Consider the following 13,227-nt stretch of genomic DNA (forward strand, 5'->3'; position numbering starts at 1 on the left):
CATTTTAACAAATATACTGTAAGTAAAGCAAAATATCTTTAAAATATTTATCATTTTGTCTTAGTAAAGTATAAATACTTAGTGAAAAAGGAGAATAATAAATAATAACTTAATAATAAATAATTAAAGTAGGCTACTAAAAACTTTTACAAGTAGAATACTAAAAGTTTTCTTCAATCTTTGATACAGTACATTCTGAATCATAATGTGATATTGATATTTGGTCTAGTTTTAAATTAAGTTCTTTTTAGTCACTTGAATATAAAAAAGTCTTTGGAGGCATTGTTAGGTCTTCAACTTTTCCTTCAAGCATCTTCACAACCTGTTTTATTGAAGGACGATCAGAGAGTTTTAACTAGATATACTATAGTACAATAATTATCATCTTTTTAAATATGTTCTTCTCATTTTTTGTGATATAGTTGTTGCTGAATTGATTATAAATCTAGGTAGGAAAGAATACGCTGCTTAAATTTTCTGCATGCGGATTCAAATTCTTCTTTCTATTTGCCATTTCCATCAACAACATTCTAAAACTATATACATCAACTTTGTACGAGACTCTTCTGATATTGTTGTAAAACAATTCGGGTGCAGTGTATCCAATTATTCTTCTTCTATCGGTCACACTTACAATGTTATTATTTCTAAGATATAATTTTGCTAATTCAAAATCAGAAACTTTAGAAATAAAATTTTCATCTAAAAAAATATTATGTGGTTTAATGTCGAAGTGCAAAATTTGCATATCATACCCTTCATAAAGATAAGAAATACCTATAGCAATTTTCAATGATATTTCATATATTTTCTTATAACTTAAAAAAATATTTTTTTTTTCTTTAGAGAGAATATATTTATCAAAGGAATTATTAGGCATGAAATCACACATTAGAGCACGTTTTGATCCTTCGACACAAAATCCAACCAATCTCACCACATTTATATGGTGAATTCTTCTGATGGTCATTATTTCACTAAAGAAATCTTGTTCATTAGATTTAAATGTATCTAATATCTTTACTGCTACAAAAGGTCTACTTCATAACTTCCTTTTGTATACAGAACCAAAATTACCTTTACCTAATTTTTCTTTAAAATTTTTTGTCATCATTTTTATTTCTCTATACGAATATTTTATTGGCACCAGATTATTATTATTTTGTAAGAATATTTCGATATTCTCATATGATGACATGTGTCTTCTTTGCCATTGACAAATGATAAACACAACAAAAATTATTGTTCCTATCAAAATCCTGAGTCCGACTGTATTTACTATGGTCTTTCCAGCCATCATCAATGAGTAGTCAAAAGAGTTTTCGAAAATTGATCTGAAATTGTGCACTCCTGAACAGATAGATTAACAATCATTATCGTTACTAATTACTGATGAAAATAAAAAAATAACTGAAACAATAAATAAAAGTTATATTTATAACTTAAATTATTTTAATTTAATTAGGGTTAATATTTTAACTATAATAAACTATTTTATAATTAAATTATTATTTAAAATTAATAATTATATAATTTTTTTAAATATTAATAATCAAAACTTATTCTTTCATGTACAGTGTAATCGAAGAACACTTATCATTATTATGTCTCTTCAGACTCCACCACACGGATGCATATATAGATTATATGCAGAAAGTACTAAACAATCTAGCTTCCTATACTAGAAGATAATATGACACTATTGTTCTAATTTTACTTCTTTAAAGTTGTATATCATTACTTTCATTTCAAAGTGTTTTAATTTTCTACATTAAGATCAAGAAATTTTATATTGGTTTTAGAGAAAAACATGCACTTTAGCCCTGCTATTTTTAATTTTTTATAATAATACTCTATGATAGTTGAATGATAAATATTCACGAGTCATTTTATATAATTAAATTGTAGTACCCATCATAGTCATTAGAATGATGGACATAAAATAATTTAAATTATAAATACAGTTAATTATCAGATTAAAATATTATCCAATTAAAAATTAACACATTATGAAAAGTAAATTACTTATTATTTTAAAAAAATTAAATAAAATTTACCATAAATAAAAGATTTAACATCTTACCTCCACGAATAAAAGAAAACACATAATTTGAAGAAGAAAAAAAAAGTCAAATTAGTAATCAAAGTACTAAAATATTTTTGTTTATGTATTCTATTATGATCGCATTATTTACAATTAATTTTAGCTTTTTAATTAGATATTATTTCACTCATATTTTGATAAAATTATTTTTAAAATTTAAAATAATTTTAATAGATATAGATATGAATTTTAATTTAAAAATGATCTTTTTAGATACTTCTAAAAATACTTATAACTTTTAAAAATTGTACATAAAATATAATCTATTTTTATATACAAAACATAAGGTTAAGTATTAATACAGATATTTCTTTTCAAAATTTTACTTTCTGTACTAAATATAATAACATTTAAATTCCGCAGATGTAGATAAGAAGAAATATAATAATTTCTACCTTCAGTGAACCTCTGAAAGAATTTTCAAATTCCTACAATAGAAAAAAATAGTTATTATATATAGAATGAGTAGTTATTTATCGCAATGAAGAGAATACTAAAAAAAGAGACAGAAAGAAGAGAGTGAGTAGTTGTTTACCACAATAAATTGAAATTCCAAAGAGAGCGTCACAATAGGAAAAGCAGGAGGGATTCTGAGTGGTGAGGTTGAAGTAGCAAGTTCTGGGTCTGCAATACTGATGGTAGTGAAGGTGCAACCACAACAACTCAAATCCGTAAGCCAAGGACCTGTGAATACCGGCGTATGAAACAAGGGGAGGTAAGTGTGCAGATGTGGCAGCAATTAGCTTGACATGGCAACCAGACTTCCACCGTTTCGTCGTCAAGTCCCCAACAACAACATAGGTACGTGAATCCAAGCACCGATGACGAGAAGAAAAAGACTCATATTCACGTTGATATTCTCTGACGCTAGTGTTGCAGCTCATGTATATTATGTGAGTTTCCACATCAAGCACCAACTCCCCCTCTTTCTAGCTCCTCCATCATGAGTATTCGTCCATCACACTATCGTCCGAACCACCTTTGCCGAGAAGCCTTTCGATACTTCACCTTGAATACCCGTTAAAATCACTAGACCGATTAATCATCAGCTCTGATACCACTTGTTGGGCCGCCTATGGAGAGCTCTCGACCACCGGGGAGATTTTCGGGAGGAATCAAGTGAGATAACATAAGATGAGAAGACACCACATCCAACTCAAAACGTTAAGGAAGTAAGTTAATGGGTCTCTCATCTTATAAACTCCTTACTCTTCCTTGCTTTCTTTGATGTGGGACTAACTTCATGCACTCCTCACACTTGCAACACTAACAATCTCCCCCTCAAGTGTGAGCCTCCACATCAAGCACCAACTCCCCCTCTTTCTAGCTCCTCCACCATGAGTATTTGTCCATCACACCGTCGCCCGGACCACCTTTGCCGGGAAGAATTTCGATGCTTCACCTTGAATACCCTTTAAAACAAGCAGACTGATTAACCATCGGCTCTGATACCACTTGTTGGGGCGCCCGTAGAGGGCTCTTGAGCACCGGAGAGATTTCGGAGAGGAATCAAGTGAGATAACATATGATGAGAAGACACCACATCCAACTCAAAACCTTAAGGTAGTAAGTTAATGGGTCTCTCATCATATAAACTCCTCACTCTTCCTTGCTTTCTTTGATGTGGGACTAACTTCATGCACTCCTCACACTTGCGACTTTCGATGCTTTACCCTGAATATCCCTTAAAACCACCAGATCAATTAACCATCGGCTCTGATACCACTTGTTGGGCCGCCCGTGGAGAGCTCTCGACCATCAGAGAGATTTCGGGGAGGAATCAAGTGAGATAACATAAAATGAAAAGACACCACATCCAACTCAAAACCTGAAGGTAGTAAGTTAATGCATCTCTCATCTTATAAACTCCTCACTCTTCCTTGCTTTCTTTGATGTGGGACTAACTAAATGCACTCCTCACACTTGCAACATTAACAAAGCTCGGCCTATATATATAGTCCCAGACTCCCAGTTTATCCCTTCTTCTCCACTATGAGTGCTATATCCATCTTCTCCACTACAGCCATTGCATTAAACTAAAGTGAGGCATGTTTAGAAGGAAACACTAACTAGTTAAATTATTAGAGATAATACACAAACCATACATAAGCAAAGAAGTGGAGATGATTTTAAAAGCATTCAGTTAGTTGGTGTTGATGATGTAAAAGCTTGTGCTTCTCCTAAGAAACTTGCATTTCACGGTGTGGCAAACTCAGCAACATAAGCCATTCATTTCGATTGAAAGGCGACCCAAAGAATTGCGGGATCAGCATGTACGAGCTAGAATGTGTGAAGGATGTTGCCATGTTGTGGTTACCAAAGGAAGCTGAGTACAAAGTGGAAGCCATTAATTACAAAAATTACACAATCAGGCTGGTGGATCCCAATATTGAAGAGGGCGATTGCTCTTCCCTGCCTCGCCATTTGCTCTACAAATTCAATTTTAGCGATACTAGCGACTACGAATTTGCTTGAAAGCAGCCGGATGTGAATAATGCATACCATGCCACTCAATTGCAAGACTCCGTAGGTGTGGATATTCATACTATACATACTTATCATACCAATCATACTCCTCACACTTACAACATTAACAACCTCTCCCTCAAGTGTGAGCCTCCACATCAAGCACCAACTCTCCCTCTTTCTAACTCTTCCACCATGAGTATTCGTCGATCACACCGCCGCTCGAACCACCTTTGTCGGGAAAACTTTCGATGCTTCACCTTGAATACCCCTTAAAACCACCAGACCGATTAACCATCAACTCTGATACCACTTGTTGGGCCGCCCGTGGAGAGCTCTCGACCACCAGGGAGATTTTGGGGAGGAATCAAGTGAGATAACTGATAAAACCCATTTTTAGGGTTTATCTTGTGCTTAATTTAGGGAATTTTATCAACTTTTCTCACATTTATTCAATGAAATGGCATGATTTTATGATGTTCTCCTAATTTGTGCTTGAAAGTGAAAACATTCTTTTTAGGCCTTAATTTGCTAATTTTGATTCACCTTTGATTCCACTAGATGTCTTGATGTGTTTGTTAGTGAATTCAGGTTGAAAAGGCTAGCTAGGAATGTATCAAATGAATGAAGAGGAAAGCATGCAAAGTGGAGAAATCATGGAAAAACAAGAATTTGGAGTGCTAACACCGACGCGCACGCGTGGCATACGCGCACGCGTGGCATACGCGCACGCGTGGATGATGAAGTCGTAAGGCGACGCGTACGCGTGACATGACGCGTATGCGTGATAGCAAAAAGCCAAGTGACGCGTACGCGTGACCCATGTGTACGTGTCGATGCTCGCACGTGACTTCATTAAAGTGAAAATACTGGGGGCGACTTCTGGGCTTCACAGGCCCAAATCCAACTCATTTTCTGAGCCTATTACATGCAGAATTAAAGGGGGATGAAAGCGGGAATCATTCATACACTTAATTTTAGAGAGAGATGTAGATTTCTAGAGAGAGAGAGAGGCCTCTCCTCTCTCTAGATTAGGGTTCTTAGTTTTTTTCTTTTAGATCTAGATCTACTTCTTCTCTTGCTTTAATTTTCCTTTATCTCTACTTGTTCTAGCACTTTACTTATCTTGTTGTTTCCTTTATTTAGTTAATTTTAGTTCATGCACTCTTATGTAGATCTCTCTTTCCTTTCAATGCAATTTATGATTTCCATGTCTTTTTATACTTGCTTTAGTTTTCTATTGTTGATTTCTTGCCTTTGTAGTTCCAGCTTTCTTTAATTCTTGCAATGATGTTTACTTTTATTTTCTTCTATGTGTTTGTAGAAATGTTTCTTTTAGCCATAGCTTAGATTTTCCTTCTCTTGGCTTGTGTTGAGTAATTAGTAACACTTGAGTTATCAAACTCTTTTGTTGATTGATAATTAGAAGTTGCTAGTCGATTTGAATGTCACTAAAGCTAGTCTTTCATTATGATTTGGCTAGGACTTGTGATCTCAAATTGATTATCTCCACTTGACTTTCCTTCATAGTTAGAGGTTAACTAAGTGGAACAATGAACAATTCTTGTCACAATTGATGATGATAATGAGGATAGGACTTCTAATTCTCATTCCTTGCTAAGAGCTTTCTTAGTTATTAGTTTATTCCCCTTGTCATTTACATTTCTTGCTCATTATTCAAAACCCCAAAACATACTTCATAACCAATAACAAGAACACTACCATGCAACTCCTTGAGAGACGACCCGAGGTTTTAAATACTTCGGTTTATTTTTATTGGGGTTTGTTACATGTGACAACTAAATTTTTTATTGAAGGAATTATTTGTTGGTTTAGAACTATACTTGCAACGAGATTTCAATTGAGAAATTCTTTACCGACCGACAATTTCCGTTCATCAAAATGGCGTCGTTGCTGGGGAATTGCAATTGTGTGCCTTGTTATTGGTTAGTGTATATATGTGAATATTGTGAATATGTTTGCCTTTTATTTCTTTGTTAGTTTTTGGTAGTTGTAGGAGTTTATTTTCATTATTTCTTGTTAGTTTTGTTTTTATTTTCTCTTACTACTATCAATTCTCATCCTTTTGGCTATGAGTTTGGTTCTAATTATGTTGTAGGAAATGGAGATTACAATGAAGATATACATCAAAGATGGAACAATCAAGGGTGGGAGGAGCCATATGCATATGATCAATCCTCTTGGCAACAACCTCCATCAATGCACTATGAACAAGAGCCATTCTATGATGCATACCAATCAAATGGTTATGGTGATCCTCCTTGTGACTATCAAGAACCACCACCATATGCCTATGAGCCATATCCTCAACATAGCCATCAACCATACTCACAAGCCCCTTTTCATCAAAAACTCTATATGATCCTAATCCATATTTACCATACCAACCACCTTTTGAGCCATATGAATCATATATGGAACCACCACAATATCAATACTCCCAAGAACCACCTCAATACACACCATCTCCATACACTTATCAAGAAGAACCACCTCCCTATTATGAACCCTTCCTTCCAAACAATGAACCCTCCTATCCACCCCAAGCCCCAATGGATGATTCCATCACTTTGTTACTTCAAGGGTAAAGGAAAATACAAAGGGAGACACTAGACTTTGTGGCTACCATGACCAAGGTAGTAAACACTTTAGCCTCCCAATGTTTTAATACTCAAAGCACTTCCATAGCCACATATGGAGAATCAATTGAAGAGTGTAGCATGAGGGAGAGATTGAAAAATTCGGTGAAGAATAAGGAGTTAGATTTTGTATTGGAACAATTGGAGGAAGCCATGATTGTTGAAGAAGAGGAAGAAGTGGTTGAAGATTTGGGAGATGTTGAAAGTCCATGGGAGTGTAGCATCATGGAGCCCTCTTCCAAGAAGTTTAAAATTGATGTTGAGGAGGGTGTACAATCTCCAAGGCATGTCATGGTTAAAGACTTAGAAGAGGTTGATCAAGAGATGGATTCAATCATTGATGAATTCCTATCCACAATTGAATCCCCTCCCATTGGACATGAAATTGAGATCATTGAAGACAACTCAACACCAAGTGACAGCGGTGACCTTGTTGAAGACTCTTCCATTGGATGTGAAGTCGATGTTGAAGTAGACTTCACACAACCTCCCAAATTTGATTTGATATTTTGATGAACGAAAATTGTCGGTCGGTAAAGAATTTCTCAATTGAAATCTCGTTACAAGTATAGTTCTAAACCAACAAATAATTCCTTCAATAAAAAATTTGGTTGTCACAAGTAACAAACCCCAATAAAAATAAACCGAAGTATTTAAAATCTCGAGTCATCTCTTAAGGAATTGCAGGGTAGTGTTCTTGTTATTGGTTATGAAGTATGTTTTGGGGTTTTGAATAATGAGCAAGAAATGTAAATGACAAGGGGAATAAACTAACAACTAAGAAAGCTCTTGGCAAGGAATAAGAATTAGAAGTCCTATCCTCATTATCATCATCAATTGTGACAAGAATCGTTCATTGCTCCACTTAGTTAACCTCTAACTATGAAGGAAAGTCAAGTGGAGATAATCAATTTGAGATCACAAGTCCTAGCCAAATCATAATGAAAGACTAGCTTTAATGACATTCAAATTGACTAGCAACTTCTAATTATCAATCAACAAAAGAGTTGATAACTCAAGTGTTACTAATTACTCAACACAAGCCAAGAGAAGGAAAATCTAAGCTATGGCTAAAAAAAAACATTTCTACAAACACATAGAAGGCAATAAAAGTAAACATCATTAATTGCAAGAATTAAAGAAAGTTCTAACTACAAAGGCAAGAAATCAACAATAGAAAAATAAAGCAAATATAAAAAGACATGAAAATCATAAATTGAATTGAAAGGAAAGAGAGATCCACATAAGAGTGCATGAACTAAAATTAACAAAATAAAGGAAACAACAAGAGAAGTAAAGTGCTAGAACAAGTAGAGATAAAGGAAAATTAAAGCAAGAGAAGAAGTAGATCTAGATCTAAAAGAAAAAAACTAAGAACCCTAATCTAGAGAGAGGAGAGAGCCTCTCTCTCTAGAATTCTACATCTCTCTCAAAAACTAAGTGTATGAATGATTCCCGCTTTCATCCCCCTTCAATTCTGCATGTAATAGGCTCAGAAAATGAGTTGGATTTGGGCCTGGGAAGCCCAGAAGTCGCCCCCAACATTTTCACTTTAATGAAGTCACATGCGAGCATCGACGCGTACGCATGGGTCACGCGTACGCATCGCTTGGCTTTTTGCTATCCACGAGTACGCGTCATGTCACGCGTACGCGTCGCCTTGCGACTTCATCATCCACGCGTGCGCGTATGTGACAAACCCCATTTTGAGGATTTATCTTGTGCTAATTTCAAGGGTTTTATCAATGATTCCACACACTTTCTGTATGAAAATACAAGGATTTGCATTCCTTTCCTAGTTTTGCACCATGGATGAAAACATACTTATTTTGCACTAAAATAGATACATTTCTAATCCTCTCTCGATGCCATTCGATGCCGTGACCCGTGTGTTAAGTGGTTCCAGAATACAGGGCAGGAGTGGACCGGAAGAGAGAAGGAAGATGGGAGCAAAGGAAGGGAGCAAGAGAATCAAGCTTTGGAAATCTTGGCATGGGCGCGTGCGCGCACTTGACGCGTCCGCGTGGATAGAATAACTAGAAGCCGAAGCCAAAAGTCAAGCCACGAGTTGGCTTGCGTAGCGGCTAAGCCATGATCTTCTTGGGCGCGCACGCGTACGTCTCGCCTCCGCGTACACTCCAAAATGCATCCATGGCGCGCGCGCGCACCTTGCGCATACGCGCCGATGTTCGAATGTGATTTTTTTAAGAAGTCACATGATTCAGGCGTTGTTCGAAGATGATTTTTTAAGAAGTCACGTGACTCAGGCGTGGAGTTGGTTGGAGATCCTAATTTTTGGGGAGTGTATTGGCGGGAAAAGTTTAAGAAGACCAGGGGAGCAAGGGTCAAAGACACTTAGTTCATTTTCTAGTTTTTTAGATATTTTTGGGGGAGAGAGTTTCACTCTTGGGGGAAGAGAGAGAGGACTCAAGTTCTTACTAGGGTTCTTCTTCATCAAAATTCTGAATTTTCACTCACTCTTTGGTGAGATCCATTGCAATTTTCACTTCACTTTGTTCATGTAATAGGTTTTCTTCTCCAATTTCAAGTTGTAGTTGTAATTGCTAAAATTCCTTGGATTTAGGATTCAACTTTACGATTTTGGATTTCATTAGTACTTTGAGATTTTGATCCTCATTGTTGCTCTTTGACATTTGTTGTTAGTTCCTTATGTTGCAATACCTTTAATTCTACTTTTCTTCTCATTTTACTATGACTTTCTTTCTTGCTCATCACATGTTCGAGAAATGTCAACACTAGTTATGGAGTAGAAAATTCTCACTTGGCATAGGGTTGGATCATTAGAAGAAGTTGAATAGTTATGTCAATTGTTGATTTGGAAGTAGGGAGTGCTAATTGACTTGGAGTGCACAAAAGCTAGATTCCCATGAGGTGAAGCTAGGACTTGTGACTTTATAGATTGTAGATTTGTTTGATGATGGATTTTGCGCCGGTTTAGACTATACTACGATTGATTACTTGATAATTTCTATACCGACAAAAAATCATTTAAAATGGCGCCGTTGCCGGGGAATTTGCTTAGTGTGCCATGTTATTGTTTGGATTGAGTGTGTGCATATGTACATAGCTACATTTCATTGTAATTTGTTCAAGTGACTAACCCTCATCGTTACCATGAATTTCATTTCCCCTTCATTGCATGACGTGTTCACAACCGAATCCGAGCTTAGTCCCTTTTGATCCGGAAATAGAACGAACTTTGTTTCATATTAGACAAGCTCGGAGGCGGCTAAAGTTTGGGAAAGGTGAAGAGGTTTTCACCTCCGCAACCATGGGAAGAGGCTTTCACTACCTCAACCACCTTACTAGAAGTGAACATTGAACCGTCACTCAAAGAAGGCATTAATCCTACTCCCATCAATCTCACTAACAAATCTTCTTTTGTCCTAGGTACTAATACAATGGATGATCCGAGAAGAGTTACTATCAAGGAAGCGGGTGCACCGGATTATGTCCTTCAACCCCTTCATGTAACTCACCCCAACTTGAATGCTAACTTTGAATTAAAGACCGCTTTGATCAATCTCCTACCCAAGTTTCACGGGCTTCCCGCACAAGACCCTATTCGACATCTCAAGGACTTCCATCGCATATGCTCAACTACTAGACGGGAAGGGTCCGATGAGGTTGCCATATGGTTGTTTGCTTTCCCTTTCTCTCTTGAAGACAAGGCTAAAGAATGGTTCTACACTCTATCTAGTGAAGTTACCTCCGATTGGGACCTACTTAGAAGAGGATTCTTGGATAAATTCTTGCCTCCGGAGAAGATGGATAGGCTAAGGAAAGAAATGTCTTGTATTGTGCAAGGTGAGACGGAACCACTCTACAAGTATTGGGAACGGTTTCGTAAGCTACTAGACGCATGCCCCAATCACATGCTTGATACTCAAGTATTACTTGGATACATATGTCAAGGGATGCGAGAGCAAGATAGAACTCTCTTGGACACCTCTAGCAATGGTTCTTTGTCCAAATATAAAATAGCGGAGGAAGCATGGCAACTTATCATTGACTTAGCCGAATCCAATCAACATATGAGACGAAGAGTCAACCGTCCAAGAACCGTGAATGAGGTATCAACTAGTAGTGAAACCACCGCTCTAACTCAATCTTTGAGTGAAATGACATCCATCTTGAGGCAACTCCAACTGAACCAACAACAACCACAACAACCTCAATCATACCAACAACAACCCCCACCCCCTCAACAACACAACCAACAATTGGTCCCTCAAAAAGTATGTGGCATTTGTTCTTGCTATTCTCACTACACGGATGAGTGTCCAAGCCTTCAAGAAGACAACACTTTGGCGGCTACCCATAATTTCTATGACCGCCCAAATCAAGGATACTACCAAGGCGGTAATTCTAACCAAGGGCACCCTTATCAAGGAGGAAGCTACAATCAAGGGGGAGGGTACCCTAATCAAAATTGGAGAGACAATCACCAACAAGGAAATAGGGACAACAACAACAACGGAGGAGGTCAAAGATGGAACAACAACTCACAAAATTTCTCACAAAATCGGCCACCATACAATCAACAAAACCCACAAAGAAACTACCAAACATACCAACCACCACATCAAAGACCACCACCCAACCAATCACAAGCTCCTCAACTCACATATACAACCACTTCCTCCAACCAAGACGAAACACTCCGGACCATTATTCAAGGCCAAAAGGAACTACAAAACACACTTGCTTCCGGTCTCACCGGCCTCACCTCTACACTACAAGCTCTTCTTGCACGCATGGATACATCATCAAATTCCACCCCTCAACCCCCAATCCAAAGCGTCATTCCCTCTCAACCTCAACCCAATCCGAAGGGGGGTATCAATGCTATCACCCTTAGATCCGGAACACAATTAAAAGAGAAAGAAGCAAAGGATCCCAATCCCATCACGACCACCCAAGAGGATGAGGGAATAGATATGGAAGAGGTAGAGGAAGAGGAGACACCACAAGTCATAGTTGAGGATGAAGCCCAACCAACAAGAGAGATAGCCAAGCCCAAGAGAACTTTGGAAGAAGAAGAAATTGCTCAACCACTTCCATTTCCAACACTTGCAAAGAAAGCTAGAAAGCGCATAGAACTCGATCCGAAAATGGTAGAAATGTTCAAGAAAGTTGAGGTAACCATTCCCCTCTTTGATGTTATTCATCAAGTTCCTAGATATGCGAAATTCCTCAAAGATCTATGCATTAACAAGGATAGAATTCTTGAATTGGAAACCATCCCATTGGGGAGTTCTATTTCCGCTTTAATGGGAGCACTGCCCGAGAAGTGTGATGATCCGGGCCCTTGTATGGTCACTTGCACCGTCAATGGAGTTCAATTTATAGATTGTATGTGTGACCTCGGAGCATGTGTTAGCATCATGCCACTCTCCGTCTACCGGGTATTGAAGTTACCACCACTAAAAAGGTCGACGGCAAGATTTGTCCTAGCGGATAAAAGCATAATAACCGTAACGGGTGTTGCGGAAGACGTATTGGTGAATATCAAAGGATTGGTGTTCCCAATTGACTTTTATGTCCTTAAAATGCCATCAAGCGAAACCGAAAGAGCATCATCTATTCTACTTGGAAGACCATTCTTGAGAACTTCTAGATTTAAGCTAGATGCCTACTCGGGAACCTATTCATTTGAAATAGATGGGAGAGTCGTAAGTTTCAGCCTAGAGGAAGCAATGAAGCATCCACCGGAGAATCACTCGCTATTCCGGTGTGACCCAATTGATAACATGGTTGCCGAAGTGCACCTTGCAAAGTTAGATGAGAAGTACATGATCGAAGAAGCAAACGAAGATCCAAGCAAATTGAACACCACACACTACACAAACCATCCGAAAACTCAAACTTCAAAGAATGAAAAGAAGATGGAATTGAAGCCACTACCATCCCATTTAAGATACTCATATCTTGATGAAGCCCAAAAACTCCCTGTGATAATTGCAAAAGAGTTAA

The 13,227-nt window shown here is 37.4% G+C and overlaps 1 protein-coding gene and 1 pseudogene across 1 annotated transcript; one reads left to right on the top strand and one right to left on the bottom strand.

Moving 5' to 3' along the window:
* Nucleotides 1-247: 247 nt before the first annotated feature.
* Nucleotides 248-2,988, bottom strand: LOC127746584 (rust resistance kinase Lr10-like; annotated as a pseudogene).
* Nucleotides 2,989-10,652: 7,664 nt separating this feature from the next.
* Nucleotides 10,653-12,991, top strand: LOC127746585 (uncharacterized). Its single transcript, XM_052260413.1, has 3 exons — nucleotides 10,653-11,613; nucleotides 11,932-12,775; nucleotides 12,916-12,991. Exons 1-3 carry the CDS (start codon nucleotides 10,653-10,655, stop codon nucleotides 12,989-12,991), a joined length of 1,881 nt encoding a protein of 626 aa, XP_052116373.1.
* The last annotated feature ends 236 nt before the right edge of the window (nucleotides 12,992-13,227 follow it).

The sequence above is a fragment of the Arachis duranensis genome, chromosome 4 (genome assembly GCF_000817695.3).
Source record: "Arachis duranensis cultivar V14167 chromosome 4, aradu.V14167.gnm2.J7QH, whole genome shotgun sequence".
Taxonomy (NCBI): domain Eukaryota; kingdom Viridiplantae; phylum Streptophyta; class Magnoliopsida; order Fabales; family Fabaceae; genus Arachis; species Arachis duranensis.

Coding starts and splice junctions, on each gene's coding strand:
- LOC127746585 (XM_052260413.1), top strand. CDS start 10,653: ATGGATGATCCGAGAAGAGTTACTATCAAGGAAGCGGGTGCACCGGAT. Junction 11,614..11,931: donor TCAAGGATACTACCAAGGCG/GTAATTCTAACC, acceptor CCATTATTCAAG/GCCAAAAGGAACTACAAAAC. Junction 12,776..12,915: donor GTGAATATCAAAGGATTGGT/GTTCCCAATTGA, acceptor CATTTGAAATAG/ATGGGAGAGTCGTAAGTTTC.